Here is a 22676-nt window from a genome sequence, read left to right as displayed (position 1 = left end):
TTTTTTAAGACACCCAACACCTCGTCTTTTTGGATCACAATGTGACCCAGGCTATCTACACCCCCTTCTCCAGACTCAACATCTACCAATTCCTTCTCTTTGGTGAATACTGATGCAAAGTATTCATTTAGTACCTCGCCCATTTCCTCTGGCTCCACACATAGATTCCCTTGCCTATCCTTCAGTGGGCCAACCCTTTCCCTGGCTAACCTCTTGCTTTTTATGTACGTGTAAAAAGCCTTGGGATTTTCCTTAACCCTATTTGCCAATGACTTTTCGTGACCCCTTCTAGCCCTCCTGACTCCTTGCTTAAGTTCCTTCCTACTTTCCTTATATTCCACGCAGGCTTTGTCTGTTCCCAGCCTTTTAGCCCTGACAAATGCCTCCTTTTTCTTTTTGATGAGGCCTACAATATCACTCGTCATCCAAGGTTCCCGAAAATTGCCGTATTTATCTTTCTTCCTCACAGGAACATGCCGGTCCTGTATTCCTTTCAACTGCCACTTGAAAGCCTCCCACATGTCAGATGTTGATTTGCCCTCAAACATCCGCCCCCAATCTATGTTCTTCAGTTCCCGCCTAATATTGTTATAATTAGTCTTCCCCCAATTTAACACATTCATCCTAGGACCACTCTTATCCTTGTCCACCAGTACTTTAAAACTTACTGAATTGTGGTCACTGTTACCGAAATGCTCCCCTACTGAAACATCTACCACCTGGCCGGGCTCATTCCCCAATACCAGGTCCAGTACCGCCCCTTCCCTAGTTGGACTGTCTACATATTGTTTTAAGAAGCCCTCCTGGATGCTCCTTACAAACTCCGCCCCGTCTAAGCCCCTGGCACTAAGTGAGTCCCAGTCAATATTGGGGAAGTTGAAGTCTCCCATCACCACAACCCTGTTGTTTTTACTCTTTTTCAAAATCTGTCTACCTATCTGCTCCTCTATCTCCCGCTGGCTGTTGGGAGGCCTGTAGTATACCCCAACATTGTGACTGCACCCTTCTTATTCCTGATCTCTACCCATATAGCCTCACTGCCCTCTGAGGTGTCCTCTCGCAGTACAGCTGTGATATTCTCCCGAACAAGTAGCGCAACTCCACCTCCCCTTTTACATCCCCCTCTATCCCGCCTGAAACATCTAAATCCTGGAACGTTTAGCTGCCAATCCTGCCCTTCCCTCAACCAGGTCTCTGTAATGGCAACAACATCATAGTTCCAAGTACTAATCCAAGCTCTAAGTTCATCTGCCTTACGCGTAATGCTCCTTGCATTAAAACATATGCACTTCAGGCCACCAGACCCGCTGTGTTCAGCAACTTCTCCCTGTCTGCTCTGCCTCAGAGCCACACTGTCCCTATTCCCTAGTTCTCCCTCAATGCTCTCACCTTTTGACCTATTGCTCCCGTGCCCACCCCCCTGCCATACTAGTTTAAACCCTCCCGTGTGACACTAGCAAACCTCGCGGCCAGGATATTTATGCCTCTCCGGTTTAGATGCAACCCGTCCTTCTTATACAGGTCACACCTGCCCCGGAAGAGCTCCCAGTGGTCCAGATAATGGAAACCATCCCTCCTACACCAGCTGTTTAGCCACGTGTTTAGCTGCTCTATCTTCCTATTTCTAGCCTCACTGGCACGTGGCACAGGGAGTAATCCCGAGATTACAACCCTCGAGGTCCTGTCTTTTAACTTTCTGCCTAGCTCCCTGAACTCCTGCTGCAGGACCTCAAGCCCCTTCCTGCCTATGTCGTTAGTACCAATATGTACAACGACCTCTGCCTGTTTGCCCTCCCCCTTCAGGATGCCCTCTACCCGTTCGGAGGCATCCTGGACCCTGGCACCAGGGAGGCAACATACCATCCTGGAGTCTCTTTCACGTCCACAGAAGCGCCTATCTGTGCCCCTGACTATAGAGTCCCCTATTACTATTACTCTTCTGCGCTTTGACCCTCCCTTCTGAACATCAGAGCCAGCCGTGGTGCCACTGCTCTGGCTGCTGCTGTTTTCCCCTGATAGGCTATCCCCCCCGACAGTATCCAAAGGGGTATATCTGTTCGAGAGGGGGACAACCACAGGGGATTCCTGCACTGACTGCCTGCCCTTTCTGGTGGTCACCCATTTCTCTGCCTGCACCTTGGGTGTGACCACATTTACATAACTGCGATCTATGACGCTTTCCGCCACCTGCATGCTCCTAAGTGCATCCAATTGCTGCTCCAACCGAACCATGCGGTCTGTGAGGAGCTCCAGTTGGGTGCACTTTCTGCAGATGAAGCCATCCGGGACGCTGGAGGCCTCCCGGACCTGCCACATCTCACAGTCAGAGCACAGCACCCCTCTAACTGACATTGCGTCAATTAATTAAAATTAAAATTTGTCTTTTTTAAAAAATATATATTTTTTTTAATTTCAAAGTTACTGTCAACTATCTGTTTCCTAGCACTAGATTTCTAATAGAAATGCGATAGCTAACACTCATTCGAGGTATCAATCTGAACTGCCTCAAACACATTTACAGCCTTCCTTAAATAAGGCGACCAAAACTGCACATTATTCGAGATGCGGCCTGAAGTATAACAGCCTTACTTTTATGTTCAATTCTTCTCGTAATAAAAGGATAGCACTTCATTAGCCTCCCTGATTACACGTTGCACCTACATACAAACCTTTATGACTCATGCACAGGAATACCTAGATCCCTACACAACTCATCATTCTGCAGTCGTTTGCTACTTTTAAGAAATACTGATTTTTCATTCTTCCTGCCAAAGGGAACAACTTCACATTTTCCCACATTACACTCCATCTGCCAGATTTTTGCCAACTCGCTCAGCATATCTACATCCACCTGCAAACTCTGTATGTCTTCTTCACAACATACTTTCCTACCTATCTTTGTGTCGTCCTGTGCCACGTGGGAACACCAAGATGCTTCTCATGCCCTGGACAAATAGTTCAGGAAAAACTGAACAGGCTATGGATCCCTTCTCTAGAAAAGAGAAAGCTCTATTTATGAAAAGGTGTGATATGATAAATGTGGAAAGAATGTTTCTACTTGAGACAAACAAAGCTAGGCGCCATAAATATAAAGCAGTCTCCTAAAAAATCTAATAGAAAATTCGAAGAGAAACTTCTTTACCCAAAGAGTGGTTAGAGTGTGGAACTCTACCACATGCAGTAGTTGAGGCAAATAGCAGAGATGCAACTGAAGGGAAACTAGACAAATATACGCACATAAGGTTATGTGAAGAGGGGTACGGAGAAAGATAGGGTGAAACACAAACACCAGCAGAAAGTGTTGGGGTGAATGGCATATTTCAGGATTGTAAATGAGATGCAGTTCTATTTATGATAGTGTGGTAGTTATGTTTCTGGGATAATAATGCTTAAATTCAAACACCATCAAAAAAGCTTGAAATTTTGAATCCAGTTTAAGAGAAAATCTGGAATTAAAAAGTCTACCAGTAAGAGTGATCATGAAGTTGTTAAATTGTTGCGAAAACCTAACATGTTTATTAACGTTCTCTTTAGAAGGAAACTTGCTATTCTTAAACCCAATTTCTACTGATATGCGACTTCAGTCTCCCACTAATGTGGTTGACTCTTAACTGCCTTTAAGCGGTCCAATTAGCCACTCAATTGCAGAAAACGCAGATACCAGCAGTTCACAGAAGGGACCTACCACCTCCTGTGGGGACGAAGGACACCCACACCCCCAGAACGAATTGGGGAAAAGCAGAAAAGGTTCATTGTCACGTTTAAGAAAAGACCCCACATTTCTTCGCACGGCTAACATTAAAATTGAACAGAGACTGGATTAAAAATGCCCAGCCAGACGGTGGATTAGCACTTTATTAACAACACTACCATGTAGTGGCAGGAATACAGTACTACAAGAGTACATTGTTTTCAGTTTCATACATCTTCCTGTTGGTTAAATTGACTCGGAGCACATTCACAATACAATTGCCCTGCCAACATCTGAAGCGACCACACTCTACCCTTGAATGTAATTACTGCCCAGTACAGGGTATATTTTGCTGGTTTAATCTGGGATCGCCTGCAGCCGACCATGGACCACCCCAACCAACCACTCAAAACACAAACCAAGTCAATGATTTAACTGTGTCTGAGTTGTTGGGCTGGGCAGGGCAGACACGTCAATGTAGCTCCAGTCTCTTGTGGTTTATACACAAACAAGAGATTTGCTGCAGAACTAAACACAAAACTCTGATGGAAACGCACATTAGATAATTTGAAGGAGGAAAGATTAACGATTCAGGCAGCACACGACCATGTTCATTCCAGCTGAAACACTCTTTCAAGATGCTGTCAGATCAACCACATATTAAAGTTTTCTGCTTCCCAGCTATTGCTTGTATCATTTTTTATTTTAAATAAGGACTTGGAAGTGAATGAAAATCCAAATTGATTTAAGTAGCCAGGTGGTGCAGGGTTCAAATCTTGGGGTGCCTAAATTACACAAAGGAGATATTTACAGAGCTGAAGTGATACAGTACTAATGAAGCTCCGGGAGCAGCAGTGGACCCAGCTCACTGGGTTACTGTCGCAGGGATCGGGCAGAAAAGTGCTCTTAGCCAAAGTGAGCCTGAGTGATGCCGTCACCATCTGAAATCATGAGGAAAGACTAAACTTAGCCGAAACGTCAATGAAAAGCAGGACCCAGGACTGGATTGGCTTGCTTAACCCAGCTTCCTCAACGACTGGAACTGCCCCATTGGCTGCTGCCTGGAGCCCTTGGTTGGTGTGGGACCAACACCTTCTTTGCAGACTGATGAGCCATCATATGGAGACCCCCAAAAGAAAACTGCCAGGCAGCTCACAGGGTGGGTTTATTGGCGACGGAAATCCAACACTGAAACTGGGAGGAAAACAATTACTTACCATCATTTACAGTAGCCAATAGGCCACATGCACTAAACAACCTAGCAGCCAGAACAGATGTGGCGGGATGGTGCTCTGTATCCAGTTGATCATAAATGCAACTGGCCACCAGATATTTTCTTCTGCTAGGCACTTAAACTACTGTGTACATGTACAAAACAGCTGTAGAAAAAAAAGTTTCCTGTATACAAGATGTTCTAGTGGGAGAATGCTGCTTCAAACAGAGCTCGCCAAATGCACAAATCAAACCATCCCCTCAGACTAACTCTAGTCTCAATCCCCGTTAAGATTTTTAAAAAGACTGTAGACCTACTGAGTGGGATCACTTTGCAGCCAAGCACTAAAGAATGACAGAAAGCAGCACTCAACTTACTTTTACTAAAGGAAAAAAATAAAAATCACCAGGAGTTTGTTTTTTTTATACAATGACCGTCCTGCCTGAACAGAGTTGGGCAGCCGGTCTCAGTCTTTCAATGTCCGCTTGCTGCACTCATCTGTTGCCAGTGAGACACATGCAAAGAAATGCAGCAGCACCAATCTGGCCACGTTCAAATCAGCCCCCGGCGCTTCTTGTAGTCCTCCAGGTTTAGGGATCGCCTTGGGGTTCCATCTTTAACGGACGGAGTCTTTGAACTCACCGACAACGACTTGGATTCTACACCAAAATAGAAAAGAAATAAAATCACTGAACTTTTATTTATTTAGCACCTTTAACCTAGCAAATGTGTCCCAAGTCACTTCACAGGAGCTTTTTCAAACAAAATTTGACACTAAGCCATATAAGGAGATACAAGGACAATTGAGACTGATTTCAAGGAGTGTCTTAGTGGACATTAGTGGACTAGGGGCCAAAGTAGAACACGACTCAAGGGGTTGGGATTAAGCAGATCTTTGGTTCAGTGTGAATTCCATGCTCATGCAGGGGGGCATTCTGGACACCATCCACTGCAAGGGTTCAGTGTTACTATCACACAAAAATAGAACACAGGCTAGATATAGGGTAAAGCTACTTCTGCATAGTCCCACCAAACAATACTGGGACAGTCATAGCATGGGTTAGAAACAGAGTAAAGCTTCCTCTAATAAAAGCAAAATAGAGCAGATGATGAAAATCTGAAATAAAAACAGAAAATGCTGGATAAAATCTTTAGGTCTGACAGCATCTGTAGAGAGAGAAACAGTGAAAGTTTTAAGTTTCTATGGCCCTTGTACAGAATTGTAATGGGATGGGATGACACGGTAAAAGAGAAAAAAAACAAATCCCATCGGAGAGAGGAGTACGTCTTCGCCTCTACATTTGGGAGATTAAATATAGACTGGGTGACCGCTTTGCAGAACACCGTCACTCCACCCGCAAGCATGACCTCAAACCTTCCAGTCACTTTCTCATTTCAACTCAGCATCTTGCTCTCATGCCCACATATCCGGCCTCGGCCTGCAGTAATGTTCCAGTGAAGCACAACTCAAACTGGAAGAATAACACATCTTCTGATTAAGTTACAGTCTTCTGAACTCAATATTGAGTTCAACAATGTGACTGAACTTTCTCCTCCATCTTGACCAGCCCCCCCACCAACGTGGCAACTGTCCCTTGTTCAGTTTTGCTCACACTGAGCAGTGACCTCAGTTCTCCTATTAACACGTTCTGCTATCCTACCTTTGCCACTATTTACACTCAGTCCCTAATGGCACCATTAACAGCCCCTTTGTCTTATGTCCATGACATCTTCATCAATTTCTCCTTAGCTCCGAGAAGCAGTTATCATCTAGCAGTCTCAGAAAGCAGACTGGCCAGTTTCCAGCTCCAAGCCTGAAGGCCATGTTTACAGCAAACAAGCTTCTAAGTCTTAGGGCCAAGGCAGTGCAGAAAACCTTTGTAACAACAGTTTTAAAATATCTTCACTGGAGTAGGAAAAAGACGGTTCCCAGATTTGAGTATCATCTTATTGTGTGGTAACTATAGCTGGATACTCAATTTGGATATTATTTGGGGAACATGGGTCTTACAGAGTTCAGATATCGTAGATATACTTTGTAACAAGGGGTACGGTTTATATAAACTGCACGTGTTTAATAATTCATACATCTTAATTGCGTGAGAGCAGAGTCGTTCTGTTTGTGTATTTGTCTTTTATTTTATTAATAAGTCTTTAATAATTGTTACACGACGACTCGACTATTTATTCTCACTGGGGTTTCACTTGTCCCTTCGCACCGAAACAAAACTATACATTCCCACAATCCGATGTTTCAAGTTGGGATACTCTTCCAGATAATATCAGCATGCTTCGTGACATACTCCCTCGAGTTGTGTAGTGGTTATGTAACTTATCTAATAATGCAGAGGCCTGAGCTAATAAATCAGACAGCGCAAGTTCAAATCCCACCACTGTTATCTCATCATTTAAATGCACTTTTGTTAAGCCGTCAGTGGTAATACGATAATTTCCAAGTCAGAGGGTTGTGGGGATCACATTCCATTCCAGTTCTGGAGATCGTCATCTACAAAAGTAGTTCTGAGGGAGTGCTGCAGTGTCTTTCAGATTAGATGTTAAACTGCTCTCAAGTGGATTTAGAAGATCCCATACAGTACAAGACAATGTAAATGAGACTTGAAACATTTGGCAGACAAGTCCATTCATTTTTGATTGGAGACATTTTCATTTGAATATTTAGCAATAGGTTAAAACCGAGCACACAGTCGCATATACCAATCGCAGCGACTCACCTGCATTGGGTACTTGCAGATCGATCTTGATGTCGAAGTCGTGTGCTTTGAAAAGATCCTCAGAGAGGTCAGAATTGGATTTATTGTTACTGTCCTCCTTCTTACTGCTTCCCTGCTCCTGCTATAAAGAACACATCAGTTAAAAATATAGGAATTGCTAGACAAAATAAGTCCAAGGTCCCATATAGTGGACTGTCTACCATTTTGGTAGTCACAGGATACAATATTGGAGTTATGAAAAATGAAAATTGCTTATTGTCACAAGTAGGCTTCAAATGAAGTTACTGTGAAAAGCCCCTAGTCGCCACATTCCGGTGCCTGTTCGGGGAGGCTGGTACAGGAAACGAACTGTGCTGCTGGCCTGTCTTGGTCTGCTTTTAAAACCAGCGATTTAGCCCTGTGCTAAACCAGCCTAATCATTGTAATCAATCTCGATCAATGAATCTTCAGCAGACACAGTGGTAAGGAAAATCCCAATGATGGAATGTTTTGGGAGCCATGGGATCAAAGTCACCCGTTCCTCACAAACATGCAACTCTTACCACATCATGTTTCAAGTTTAATGAAACACTGGATCCCAAAATGTTATGAGAACTGCACCTCTAAAATTACTTCTGTGGATCTCTGTTCTACCTATCCTTTTCAAAAAGTTATGCATCTTCCTGGATTTACACAGGATCCGTGGAAGTAAATTGTAAGACAGCATTAGTGATACTGCTCCTGAAGAGTCAACACCTTCAGAAGAGGAGAGCACTGATGACAGAGAATCATTTCTTTTTTAATTATCAGCTTGCGATTTGGAGGCAAACATAACTTATCGTGATAACAGGCTGACAGAATGGGCTGTAATACTCCCATAGAGACCAGCATCACTGACAGAAAGAGCTATGGAAAGAGAGACTGAAAGCTAAAGGTACACTAAGGGAATCAAAGGATATGGGGATGAGGCAGGAACATAAGAACTGTGGTAGATCAGCCATGATCTCACTGAAATGCAGAGCAGACTCGAGGGCCCTATGGGCTACTTCTGCTCCGGCAAGGTTCCAACAATCACCCAACTAATCCCCAGCAACTGCTCCAGCCAGATCAGTGTGTCATAAATGCCCTCAACTATGAGAGTTAAAGCTTTGCTCCCTGACATCTGCCACACGGGGTGACTTATTACTCTCCATTACTTCTCATTCTTACCGGTTTGTTTAACTCCAGTGGCAGCTCTGTCTGGGATCCAGACCCGTACTTTGCATTCAGATGAGCAATGATTGCAGCCTGGACAGCCGGATCCCGCGACTGAAAAAACATAAGCAGCATTATAAACCTTCTCCCAGCAGAGAGGCAGCATGATAAACCCCCCCAGCACAGAGAGAGCATCATTACTGGATCAGTTATCCACTGGCCTAGACTAATGACTCAGGGACATGAGGTCAAGACCCACCACGGCAACTAAGAAATTTAATCAAATAAATAAATCTGGAATAAAAAGCTACATTAGTAAGAGGGACGTGAAACTTCTAGATTGTTGTTAAAACCCATCTCATTCACTAATACCCTTTAGGGGAGGAAATCTTCTACTTATCTGGTCTGGCCTACGTGACTCCAGACCCATTTTTACTGCCCTTTGAAATGGTTCAGCAAGCCACTTAGCTGTATTCATGAACACAGGTCACTTTGAGGGCAATGAGGGATAGTAATTAGAAATAGTAATAAAAGGGTGGCACGATGGCACAGTGATTAACACGGTTGCCTCACTGGGCAGCAAGGTGGCGCAGTGGGTTAGCACTGTGGCCTCACGGCGCCGAGGTCCCAGGTTCGATCCCGGCTCTGGGTCACTGTCAGTGTGGAGTTTGCACATTCTCCCCGTGTTTGCGTGGGTTTCGCCCCCACAACCCAAAAATGTGCTGGCTAGGTGGATTGGCCACGCTAAAATTGCCCCTTAATTAGAAAAAGATGAATTGGGTACTCTAAATTTAAAAAAAAAAACACGGTTGCCTCACGGCGCCAGGGACCCAGGTACAATTCCGACCTTGTGTGACAGTGTGGAATTTGCATGTTCTCCCCGTGTCTGCATGGGTTTCCTCCGGGTGCTTCGGTTTCCTCCTAGAGTCCAAAGATGTGCAGGTTTGGTGGATTGGCCATGATAAATTGACCCTTAGCGGCCAAATGGTCAGGTGGGGTTAGTTGGTTACGGGGATAGGGTGGGAGAGTAGGTCTAGGTAGGATGCTCTTTCGGAGGGTCGGTGCAGTCTCGATGTGCCAAACGATCTGATTCTATGACTCTATGAAATGCTGGCCTTGCAAGCGACATCTATATTGCGTAAATTAATAAAAAATAAACCCCACTATTCAGGCAGTATTGTCAACCCTCCATAATCAGACATTACACGTCCTCACTGAGCATCATAACACTGATTCTCATGCTCAGACAGCATTGTAAAACCACAAAGGGATTGCATCGTAAATCGTAACTGCTGACAGCATCGCAAAGAGACCTTACATTGGAGACGATGGTGGGTTGGCACTGGCGCCTGGTGAAGGGGTCCATCTGCTTGGTTCTCTCGCTCTGGACCTCAGCCTGTAAAGAAGGGCGATAAGAGCAAAAACTAGAGTACTATTTTCCATTAAACAGTCACCTCCTCATGTCAAAAGCAATCAGCACTCCACATACTTTCTAATGTATTTTGGCAATTTACTGTGCCCACATTCTATACACAGCACTGGTCACACACCAATACCCAGCACACTATCCTTGCTGGCCACGTTGGTTCCTGGTCTTCCAATACCTCAGATTTAATACCAACATCATGCTAAAATTTCTCCATACTGTCCCTTTAACCTCCTCCAGCCCTACAATACCCCCTCCCTTCAAACCAGGAACTGTACAAAGCCGTACTGTTACAACTAGAAATCCAGAAGCCAGGGCTAATGCTTCAGAGACATAAGTTCAAATTCCACCACTCCTGACTGAGTTGGCTGAGTCTTGAAAGACATATCTGCCAGATAAGTCTGTGGTAGGTGGTGAAAGAACCAATATGAGGTAAAACCTACTTGATCAAAGGTTTAGCTACTACCCCATCTCTCAGCTCTCCATGCTAAGTACTGGCCAGTCACAAATCCAACAAAACCACCATGCCCTCTCAGGCATCCCTCCTCTGCTGAAAATGATAACTGTTGGTAGGGCAGAAGTACCTGGGGTTACTGCCCTTTTATCCCTAAACCAAATGGCCATCCTTCATGGGTGAATCTAAGTAACAAGCATTTGATTATGAAGGACATCACAGCATGTCATTGCCAAGTGATCTGGAGGTGGAGCCCTGCTTAATTTTTTCTCTACAATCCACTGGCACTTAAGCCAACTTTAACTCAAATTCATCTCAGCACATGGTGGAGGTTAAACCAGGGACCATCTAGTCTTCAATGCATCTCTCCTAAATGATTTTGGATCAGCAGCAAATAGTTACTCAACAGCACTTACCAGCAAAGCCTTCTCAGACTCTACAATGTTCCACTCTCTGTTCCTCTGGTTTATGTAACTAGGGTAAAGGAACAACATAGTTTAAATGGAGACACTTGTGAAACAAATCAACACGTAGCTGCTCTGTGAGAAGACCAGTTTCAAATCGTGGCTGGAATAAAGGATGGCTTTGCCACCAGACAAAGTGTATCCCCACAGCAACCCAAAGCGTGGAACACTCGGCCTTGCACAGCAACACTTGGTCTGTGGAATAGGCTCAGGCTTTTTAATGGATTCAAGACAGATGGTGGAGTACAAAACAAGACAGTTCATTTCCTTAAAATAAAATCAAAATACAGCAGATGCAGGAAATCTGAAACATAATAGAAGGTGCTAGTAGTGACATAAAGAAAGATATTAGGATGTGTTAATGGGAGAATATTCAAAACATTTTGTCCCAAAGCAAGGCACCCCCCCCCCCCCCCCCCCCCCGCCCCCCGCCCATCTGTCACTTGTTCCTTAGTTTTTCTTTCACTGAGCACTGACCTTTCTTTTAACACATTCTGATATCTTGCCTTTATGCCACTACTAGCATCTTCTATAGCCCTTGACACTGCCATTAATGCTACCTCTGTCGCGACCTACACATCTCTGGTCAAATCTTGCCGAGCTCCCATCAATCAGTGATCTTATATTCTGCTTCAGCTGTGCCATCCCCCTTATACAGTATGTAACCCATCACATGTCTCTTTCTCTTTAGGTCTGAAGAGTCATATGGACATGAAATGTTAACTGTTTCTCTCTCCACAGGTGCTGCCAGAACTGCTGTATTTTGTTTTAGCTCTTTTCCTTGTTAGCTGATTTATTCACAAATTGCAGCAATTCAGGTCTCTGCTTCCAAATTACCTTGTGTACCAGCAGACTCTCTTTACTTGTGCTCTCAGTCCTTAATCAAACAATGCCCATCACCTGTGTACTCTTAACATAATCAACCAAGCATTAACACACACAGCTGATCATGGGATGGTAACATTCCATACTGGATCCTTGTTAAAGGCTCCGATTCCTTCCAAGAATGTGGAACCCAAACTGCACACAACACTCAAATTGAGGTCAAGGTGGTTTTATAGAAATTTACCATGACCGTTTATATTTATATTCCATACCTCAGAATAAAGAATCCCTCAAGCTATTGCTAGCACATGCATGGTTGGCTGACAGACATGGATTCAAGTATTCAATGTAATTTTGCCAATAACCAAAGGTATCCTGAAAAGGTTTGCCTCAGTTCAGTTCTACCAACAGGAAGGGTTTCCATTTTTGGGTAAAATCTCAGGGTTTTCTGGCTGATTTTTCAGCATTACCGGGACTTGGGCGACATTTTAGATCAACTGCAATCAAAATATACGAAGTATCAAGCAACGGGGAAACCGCATATCCTAGTTGCTCAGGAAACTAAGACCGAGATTAGAATCCAAAACTTAACTATATAAAAGGAGACAGAGACATCAAAGCTGAGTAGAAGTTGACAATTACAGTGATGCAGTACAATAATAATAATCTTTATTATTGTCACACGTCGCCTTATATTAACACTGTAATGAAGTTACTGTGAAAAGCCCCAAGTCACCACATTCCGGTGCCTGTTCGGATACACTGAGGGAGAATTCAGAATGTCCAATTCACCTAGCAGCACGTCTTCGGGACTTGTGGGAAGAAACCAGAACACCCGAAGGAAACCCACGCAGACACGGGAAGAACGTGCAGACAATGACCCAAGCCGGGAATCGAACCTGGGACCCTGGCGCAGTGAAGCAACTGTGCTACCCACTGTGCTAGATCCAGAAGCTGAGAATAAGCAAATACTATTGCTACAACTGTTTTTCTGTTACTTGAAGATAGCATTAGTGGATCTACGTCATCCAGACAGAGTTGAGGAGGTTCTGCACATATGTGCCATTTTTGGGGAAGACCATGCCATGGAACATGGGTTGGTTGTGCACTCATGTTGGCTGGGAATCAGGCTATACCCCGTAGGAGGGGAGCTGAAATTCATTAAAAAAAATAAATTTAGAGTATCCAATTCTTGTTTTCCCCAATTAAGGGGCAATTTAACGTGGCCAATCCACCTCCCCTACACATCCTTTTGGGTTGTGGGAGTGTGACCCACCCAGACACGGGGAGAATGTTCAAACTCTACACAGACAGTGACCAGGGGCCAGGATCGAACCCAGGTCCTCAGCACCGTGAGGCAGCAGTGCTAACCACTGCACCACCGTGCAGCCAGCTGAATTTCTTCATGAGAAAAATAAAGTTGTGAAGGACTTTGTGACAGCGTTTGATGACCGATGCACTGAGTAGACTACTGAGCCAATTCGCAAGATCTGTCTTGGCTGCACCTGCCATCTATTGAGCAAGTTATAAATCAATCACAATTTGTCTCTTAATTAATCCTTAACTTGCGTTGATTCAGGATTTTAGGGTACAGGAGAGTGCCCAAAATAATATTGGGTTTGCTTTGTTTGACTCTTGTATCATAAAAAATATTCTGTTTTAAACTGAGGAATCCTGTGGCTTCATTCTTTCAGTAAATAACTGAGATTTCAGATGTCTTTTTTTAAGTTACTGCTCTCGACCAAGATCTTAACAATCTTTTAATCATCTTGAACACCTCAATTAAGGTGCGAGATCGCAATTACATCAAGAACTTGTGTTGTCTCCTTAGAGCAGAGAAGAATATGAAGAGATTTGATAGATATTCAAAATAATGAAGGGTTCTGATAAGAGTATAAGAAAAAACACTTTCTAACTGCAGAGGAAAGGGTCGAATGATGGAGCATTCAGAGTCAATAAATTTATCCTCTCAATTGAACAAAGCCTAATCTTCATAACCTGTCCTCATAATCTATCCTTATTATCAGATATTAGTCTGATAGAGATGGTAGCAAAGATAAGCATTTTGCTTTGATATTTACCCAGGAGATGGAACAAATAGACATAAGGGTGAATGATGAGATAAGCAATGAAATAAGTTCATATAAATGAAAACGGGATATATTGAATAAACTAAACAAAATTCAAGAAGAATAAAAATCCCCTGATGCAGATGGATCGATTCCACATGTTCTAAAAGAATCTAAGGAAGAGATAAAAGAGGCAGTACTAATCATATTTGATAATTCGTTAGAAAAAGATATCCCGCCAGAGGACCGGCAGATAGTTGGCTTAATTCCTAGAAGGGAACAGAATGACCCAATTCTTCCCATCTCCGGATTGTCAGAGATGGGATGTACGTCAGGTGATGCGTATCAGGACCCTGTGGCCTGGCATGCAATCTTACATGGGAATTGCCTGGGAAGTTTAAAATTTTGATAGGCTGATTCCCTGCTGCTCGGGACATTACACAAATGTTTCTGACCCCGAGTCCTGTGGCAGACACTTGGGCTAGATACGAGAGACTTACCAGTGTTCTTAATCTGGAAATGCTGCCCCTCATCCACTTACTTCGTCCTTCACTCACCCACTCATTCATTAAAAGACCTGGACCTTCAGCAGCTACTGCCATACAAAGGGGGCATATCCTCTCCTTTCCCCAACTCTAGATGTTCACTGGACTTACCCGGGAAATGCGGCATTGCCCATTTCAGCTGCAGCCGGAATGAGAAGATCCCAGACTAAATGGATAGTATCAATGGATCTGGAAAAACTTCAAGGACAGCATTGCCGCTAATTGAAAAATACCTGCTTGCCCGGGGAATTATAGGCCCGTTAGCTTAACGTCAGTAGTAGAAAAAATAATGGAATTCTTACTAATGAGAATAGAAGAATATCTCAACTGAGAAAAATAACGAGTAGTCAGCATAGATTTCAAAAGGAAAAATCTTGCTTAACCAGCCATGTTTTTGAAGAGTAACAGAGTAAACAATAGTAATCCTGATGTAATTTAGAATAATAGAATTCTTACAATGCAGGAGGAGGCCATCTGACCCTCTGAAAGAGCATCCTACCGATGCCCATTCTCCCACCCTATCCCCGTAACCCCACCTCACCTACAAATCTTTGGACACTAATGGGCAATTTAGGATGGCCAATTCACCTAACCTGCACATCTTTGGATTGTAGGAGGAAACCGGAGCACCCGGAGGAAACCCACGCAAACCCCACAGTCACCCAAGTCCGGAATTGAACCCGGGTCCCTGGCACTATGAGGCAGCAGTGCTAACCACTGTGCCACCCTGGATTTTGAAAAAGCCTTCAATAAGTGCCCAATAATAGACTAATGAGTAGGGTCAGAGAATGTGGAGTCAGGGGACAAGTGGCAAAATGGACCATTGTCTGGCTTCAAGACAGAAAGCAGAGAGCGGAAAATAAAGGGGAGTTTTTTCCAGATTGTCAGAGGTGGGAAGTGGTGTCACAAGGATCAGTGCTGTGACCACAGCTTTTCACAAATTACATCAACAATTTGAAGCTTGGAATCAGACACAATTTCTAAATTTGCAGGCAACACCAAATTGGGGGGTGGATAATCAATGAAGGAAAGCTGCAAAAAATTAAAGTGGACAGGTTTAAAGAAGTAATCCTGTTATAAATGTGCAGAAGAATTTATTACATACAGAAAAGTGGACACAGGAGTGCACACGGGCTATTCATACAAAATACCGAATTCTTGACACTTATTCCATTCTCTCCTTTTCATTGCGAGTACATTGGTTATGCTGGGATATGGTTTCATGACTCTTGGTCACAGACTAGTTGGTACCGTAGGCAACAAGTGCTGCCCGGTTAAACAACAGTGGGTAAGCCCCATACTGTCCTTGTCCAAAGTCTTCGCACAGACTTCTAGCAGGACCCATTAGCCAATTATCAGACCCAAGTGTAGTGGCTGATTTATCCTATCTGTAACCAGGTGAGGGATACAAGCTAGGCCCTTATTGTTCTGTATGTATCAGCTGCTCTTGAGTGTTTGGGAAGCCTGAAGCCAATCCATTTCTAAATAAATTCCCCCGGTGCAGCCAGCGTCAGTTCAGATGTTAGTCATGACTCAATGAGCCACACTCTCCCTGCTGAGTCGGAAGATTATGATTCAACTCCCACACCACAGGCTTGAGCAGTGATGTGACAGTGTCTGCCTTGACATCAAGGCAGCATTTGAACAAGTGGTTGGAGTCATGCCCAAAGATGGAGGCCAATCATCTCAGCTCAAGGACATTGCTGCAGTGATTTCTCAATCACTAGGCCAACCCATCTCGAGTTGCTTCATCAAACAGCTTCCCTCCAACATTAATCATTATAGTGTTCAGCATTATTCACAACTCCTTAGATATTGAAGCAGTCTGTGGCCATATGCAGCAGGATCGGAATAAGGTTCAGGCTTGCGCTGCTCAAGTGGCAGGGAACATTTTGCATCACAAGAGCCAGGCAATGACCATCATCAAATCTCCACCATCAACATCCTGCGAGTTACCATTGATCAGCCACTGATCTGGACAAGCCAATTAAATACTGTGGTTTCAAGAGCAAGTCAGAGGCTGGGAATTCTGCAGTTACCCATCACCTGACTCCCCAAAACCTGTCCACCATCTATGACGCACAAATTAAGATTGTAATTGAATATGCTCCACCTGCGTGAGTGTAGCTCCAACAATACAAGAAGTTCAAAACTAACTACGCCGAACCAGCCCACTTGACTATACCCCATCCACTAATTTAAATATGCACCTTCTCCAAGACTGGTGCACAGTGTGCACCATCTAAAAGATGCATGGCAGCATCTAGTCAAGCCTCCTTCAAAATCTGCAACTTCTGCCATCTAGAAGGACAAGGGCATTAGATGCATGGAAACACCACTATTTGCGAGTTCCCCTCCAAGCCACATACCATCCTGACTTGGAAATGTACCTGTTGCTGGGTCAAAATTCAGGAACTCCTAACAACACAAGGACAGCAGTGGTTCAAGACGGGAGCTCACCACCAAAATCTCAGGTACAATTAGGGATGAGCAATAAACACTGGCCTTGCCACATCCCAAGAACGAATTAAAAAAAATCAAACCAGGCAGTTATTCCACAGCAGTAACTGAGTGAGTGCTGCACTGTCAGAGAAGAGGTCATTCAATGAGATATTAAAACCCAGGCCCTGTCTGCCTTCTCAGGTGGATGTAAAACAACACATCACTAATCGAAGAGGGGAGATCTATGGTTGCCCTGACAATTTATCCCTCAACCAACATAACTTACTTGTGCTTATGGGAGCTTACTGTACACAAATTGGCAGCCATATTCCCTACAATGTAACTGTACACTTTGGGACATCCTGATTGAGGTTGTGAAAAGCACACCTGATGGCAGAGATGTTTTTGGTGCGAAGTCTATCGAGGGCCTCTGCCCGTTCTTCTAGTTCATTCAGCTGATCCTGGATTTGTCGCGCTTTATCTGGCTCACCCGCTTCTTCTGCCATTGCCTTAAGAGAAAAGGAGGGAATGAGGGATTACTAGAGTGGAGATAATGGGTACTGGTATACTGTAAGATTCCAGATTAAAGACAGACTCTTACCACAAGAGCTGTAACATGAATTGACAGGGAAACTATCACACAGCTATCTAAACAACAAAGGTGTTCACAGGATAGCATAAAGCATCAGTTGGGGAAACTAGCCTGAAGGCACTTCTGGTCTACAATGCTAGAAGGGCTGGCCTCCCCAGCGATCACGGGGCTCTCCCTCTAGAAGAGCTGGCCTCCCCAGTGATCATGGGGCTCTCCCTCTCTACATGGCCCTCAAATAAGTGTCTATTAATTTTTTAGAAAGGGATTTGCAGTCCCCTCTAAGATGTGCACATGCGTAGATGCACATGCATCATGCAGGCTGCTCACAAGATGCTCCCATTTTAGATAATATATGTGTAGCCACGCCAAAAAATCTAAACTTGCCCTGCACTGAAATAAACAGGAACAAAAAAGGAACATTGGTTCAGAGAATTGACCATTCTTTACAATTTGTCAACCCTTCCTGGGATTGAATGAGACACAATAGAACATCTTGCAGCACTGCTGACCTGACTGGAGTGCGACTTGGGTTCCATTGACATTCTCTGCAAAGGTTTACGCTCATTGTGATTACAAGATCCTCTTCAACAAACTGAACTTACCATAAGGAGCAGTGTCTTGGACAGGTATTTTCCAGGAAAATAATGCAACACACATTTTGTTAGACTACAATAAGCCCATTTTCTGCCCCTCAGCTTGGTTCCCAGGGAGTCCATTACGTGCCTTGACCTGGTTCCATCACCTTGTTTCCTGCCTCTTGGCATGGTTCTTCGATAACTGAGACAGCTGAATACATCAACACTGTCTGTAATTTTGAGAAAACAAGTTTTCTGCAAAATTACACTCTCCCCCATAACACAAATTGTTGGTTACGAAACATAGAAAATAGGAACAGTAGGAGGCCATTCAGCCCTTCAAACCTGCTCTGCCATTTATTAAGATCATGGCTGATCAAGAAAGTATGGTAACTCAAGTGCTGGGTACATGTACATATGATTGTAGGATATCTGTACCAGAGGTATGGATTCCTCAGAAATGATGAGCCACAATTTTGGGCAGGAGGTAGAAAATAGAGGCAACAAACATCTTACAGAAATCCTGTCTGCGGTGCTTTGGTGTTTCCCTGTATGCAACTATTTGCAGCTTACCCAGAACCAGTGCAACTGCACTGACAAAATATGGCACAGCACGGAGAAGGGCACAGAAAGAAAAATTCTCAGAAAGCACCTGACAAATGGCGCGCAGTGAATCTCAAGAGCGACCAACGCAACGTTTGGATCAAGATTTTTATGCGGAGTACAAAAGCTACTTTCCCTTGGGTAAAGCTAAGCCTCCAGAAGAAATAAACAGTTCATCATCCAAACTGATATAAGGGGGGGAAAGGAAAGGGGCCATCATTACATGGGTTTTCATACACAAACTTACACTTGTTACATACTCGATCATTACAAAACATCACAATTCTGGTGTAAAAGCATATTACAACTTTCATTTACACAATGCCTTCAATGAACTGAGGTATTGCACAATGGAAGGGGAATGCAAGCCAGAGAGCTAGATTTTAGGACAGGTTGGAAAAGATTTGAAAGGATTAGAGATAAATGGAGATGCAGAAAGGTTTAGGGAGGGAGTTCCAAAGAATGAAACTGAGGGCAGGGTCAGGAGACAAAAGTGGGGAAGAGGCATATGGTTAGTGAAGATAAGCAGATGGACAGCACGGTGGCTCAGTGGTTAGCATTGCTGCCTCACGGCGCCGAGGTCCCAGGTTCGATCCCGGCTCTGGGTCACTGTCCGTGTGGAGTTTGCACATTCCCCCCGTGTTTGCCTGGGTTTCACCCCCACAACCCAAAGATGTGCAGGCTAGGTGGATTGGCCATGCTAAATTGCCCCTTAATTGGAAAAATGAATTGGCTACTCTAAATTTATAAAAAAGAAAAAGAAAAGTGAAGGGAAGCAGTGAGGTTGTGTAGAGATTCAAATATGAAGCTTTCAAATTTAATGCATTGGACGGCAGTTGCTGATGAAAATCTATAGAGCGTAGGAATTTATAATGGAAATATAAAAACAGAGTATATAACTTCAAAGTTAAAACCAAATTATCTACTCACTCTGGCCTCGAATCCCAATTTTATATTTTAATAATCTTTATTACGAAGTTACTGTGAAAAGCCCCCAGTCGCCACATTCCGGCGCCTGTTCGGGTTCACAGAGGGAGAACTCAAGATGTCCAAATTAGCTAACAAGCATGTCTTTTTTGGGGAACTTGTGGGAGGAAACAGGAGCACCCGGAGGAAACCCACGCAGACACGGGGGGGGAACGTGCCGACTCCGTACACACAGTGAAGCAAGCGGAAATCAAACCTGGGACCGTGCCGCTGTGAAGCAACAGTACTAACCACTGTACTGCCGTGCCGCCACATGATAACATTTGGGTTTGGAAGCCCTGCAGATATTTTTCACCCTTTAATCCCCAATCTGTACTGAGTTTTCCAACCACCATAACCCTGTTGAAGAATTTATTTTGTTGAAATTGCCCATAGTCTTTGTCTGATCTTCTGAGCCTTGGTCAACTCGCATCCCAAACCAACTAGTTGTGCCACAATCACTCCCAATGATCCCATTAGAAGATAATTCCCCTTCTTTGCATCTCTACTCTTTTCTCCCCTTTACCCATCCTCACATCTCCCAACTTAAGTCTTGTTGAACTCATCCTTTGCCCCATAACCCAATTATCCTGGCATCCTCAAACCACACACAAACTGAGTGGCGCACCATGTGCAAAAGGGAACACACATACATAAATATTGTGTCACTCACCTTTTCTTTCATAAGCTGAGTCTTCTTCATTGCGTAATTGGAAGGTGCTTTCCTGAATCGATCTTTTTCCTTCACAATCTGCAAGAACAGGACAGAACTGGTCAACAAAGGCAAGAACATGAATATTACTCTGCGTTTTGGCAGCCCCATGAAGTGTTAAGCTGCTCTCTCTGTTGCCAAAATCTCTACTATCTGAATGGTCCCTCATATAATAGCCAATTCCCCACTACACCTCAGTTTTGAAGAAGTCATATTCGACTCAGGAATTTAACTCTGTTTCTCTCTCCACAGCTGCTGCCAGAGCTGCTGACCTTTTCCAGCACTTTGTTTTTATTCCTTACAACAATTAGTTGGGTTCTTTTTTTAAATGTCTTTTCATAAATTCAGTACCTATATTGATTGGTGCTGAGGTATAGACACCAGGAGAGTCCCATGTTCAATCACTGGTCTAATCCTGATGGTTATCATAACAAAGCACAAACAAAGGAACAGGCCCTTTGGCCCTCCAAGCCTGCGCCGACCATGTTGCCCATCTAACCTAAACCCTCCATACTTCCGTAATCTGTATCCCTCTATTCCCATTCTATTCATGTATTTGTCAAGATGCCCCTTAAACGTCACTATCGTACCGCTTCCACCACTTGCCTGGCAGCAAGTTCCAGGCACCCACTGCACTGTGTTAAAAAAAGACTTCCCTCGCACATCTCCTCTAAGCTTTTCCCCTAGCACAAAAACCTTTGTTGCCTAGGAATTGACTCTTCCACCCTGGGAAAAAGATCCTGACTATCCACTTTGGCCATGTCCCTCATAATTTTGTAGACTTCTATTAGGTCACTCCTCAAACTCCGTCGTTCAAGTGAGAACAAACCAAGTTTAACCAATCTTTCCTCATAGCTAATGCCTCTCATACCAGGCAACATCCTGGTAAACCTCTTCTGTATCCTCTCCACATCCTTCTGGTAGTGTGGCGAGGTGGCGACCAGAATGGAACACTATATTCCAAGTGTGGCCTAACTAAGGTTCTATTACAGCTGCAGCATGACTTGCCAATTTTTATACTCCCGGCTGATGAAGGCAAGCATGGCGTATACCTTCTTGACTACCTTCTCCACCTGTATTGTCACTTTGTGACCTGTAGACCCTCACACCCAGATCCCACTGGCTGTCAATCCTCTTAAGGGTTCTGCCATTTCCCACTGTATATTTCTCACTAGCATTAGACCATCCAAAATGTACATTTTTCAGGATTAAACTCCATCTACCATCTTTCCGCCCAAGTCACTTACCGATCTATATCCTGCTGTATCTTTTGAAAAATAATTTTTAAATGTAGATGACCCAATTCATTTTTTCCAATTAAGGGGCAATTTAGCGTGGCCAATCCACCAACCTGCACATCTTTGGGTTGTAGGGGCGAAACCCACGCAAACACGGGGAGAATATGCAAACTCCACACAGACAGTGACCAAGGCCGGGATTGAACCTGGGACCTCGGCGCCGTGAGGCAACAAGGCTAACCCACTGTGCCACCGTGCTGCTCCAGCCTGCTGTATCCTGACAGTCCTCATCACAATCCCTAATTGTGTTATCCACAAACTTACTAATCAGACCAGTTACATTTTCCTCCGAATCATTTATATATACTACAAACAGTAATGGTCCCAGCACTGGTCCCTGCGGAATACCACTAGTCACAGCCCTCCATTCAGAAAAGCACCCTTCCACTGCTACCATGTTTTCTATGACCTAGCCAGATCTGTAGCTGGCGTGACAGATCACCTCTGATCCCATGTGACTTCACCTTCAGAACCAGTCTGCAATGAGGGACTTTGTTAAAAGCCTTACTGAAGTCCATATAGACAACTGCCCTACCTTCAATTAACTTTGTCACTTACTCGAAAAACTCGATCAAGTTAGTGAGGCACGACCTTCCCTTCACAAAACCATGCTGCCTCTTGCTAAATGTCCACTTGCTACCAAATGAGAGTAAATCCTGTCTCGGAGGATTCTCTCCAATAATTTCCCTACCACTGATGTAAGGCTCACCTGCCTGTAATTTCCTGGATTATCCTTGCTACCCTTCTTAAACAAAGTAACATTTGCTATTCTCCAGTTCTTTGGGACCTCACCAGTAGCCAGTGAGGATACAAAAAATTCTGTCAAGGCCCCAGCAATTTCCTCCTTTGCCTCCCTCAGTATTCTGTGGTAGATCCGATCAGGCCCTGGGACTTAT

The 22676-nt window shown here is 44.0% G+C and overlaps 1 protein-coding gene across 1 annotated transcript in view; it reads right to left on the bottom strand.

The window, feature by feature from the left end:
* Positions 1-3837: 3837 nt before the first annotated feature.
* rtf1 (RTF1 homolog, Paf1/RNA polymerase II complex component) overlaps positions 3838-22676 on the bottom strand; it is a 115774-nt gene continuing 96935 nt past the window's right edge. Inside the window, exons 12-18 of the mRNA XM_072487066.1 lie at positions 20444-20521; positions 17422-17543; positions 11106-11163; positions 10128-10205; positions 8825-8923; positions 7637-7757; positions 3838-5563 (exon numbers count right to left, since the gene is read on the bottom strand). Of these exons, the coding sequence (XP_072343167.1) occupies positions 5457-5563; positions 7637-7757; positions 8825-8923; positions 10128-10205; positions 11106-11163; positions 17422-17543; positions 20444-20521 (663 nt within the window). The 3' untranslated portion in view covers positions 3838-5456. The remainder of the gene's footprint in view (positions 5564-7636; positions 7758-8824; positions 8924-10127; positions 10206-11105; positions 11164-17421; positions 17544-20443; positions 20522-22676) is intronic.

The sequence above is a fragment of the Scyliorhinus torazame genome, chromosome 2 (assembly GCF_047496885.1).
Source record: "Scyliorhinus torazame isolate Kashiwa2021f chromosome 2, sScyTor2.1, whole genome shotgun sequence".
Taxonomy (NCBI): Eukaryota; Metazoa; Chordata; class Chondrichthyes; order Carcharhiniformes; family Scyliorhinidae; genus Scyliorhinus; species Scyliorhinus torazame.
Note: the sequence above shows the minus strand (reverse complement) of the source record. Positions and strands in the feature narration are given on the sequence as shown.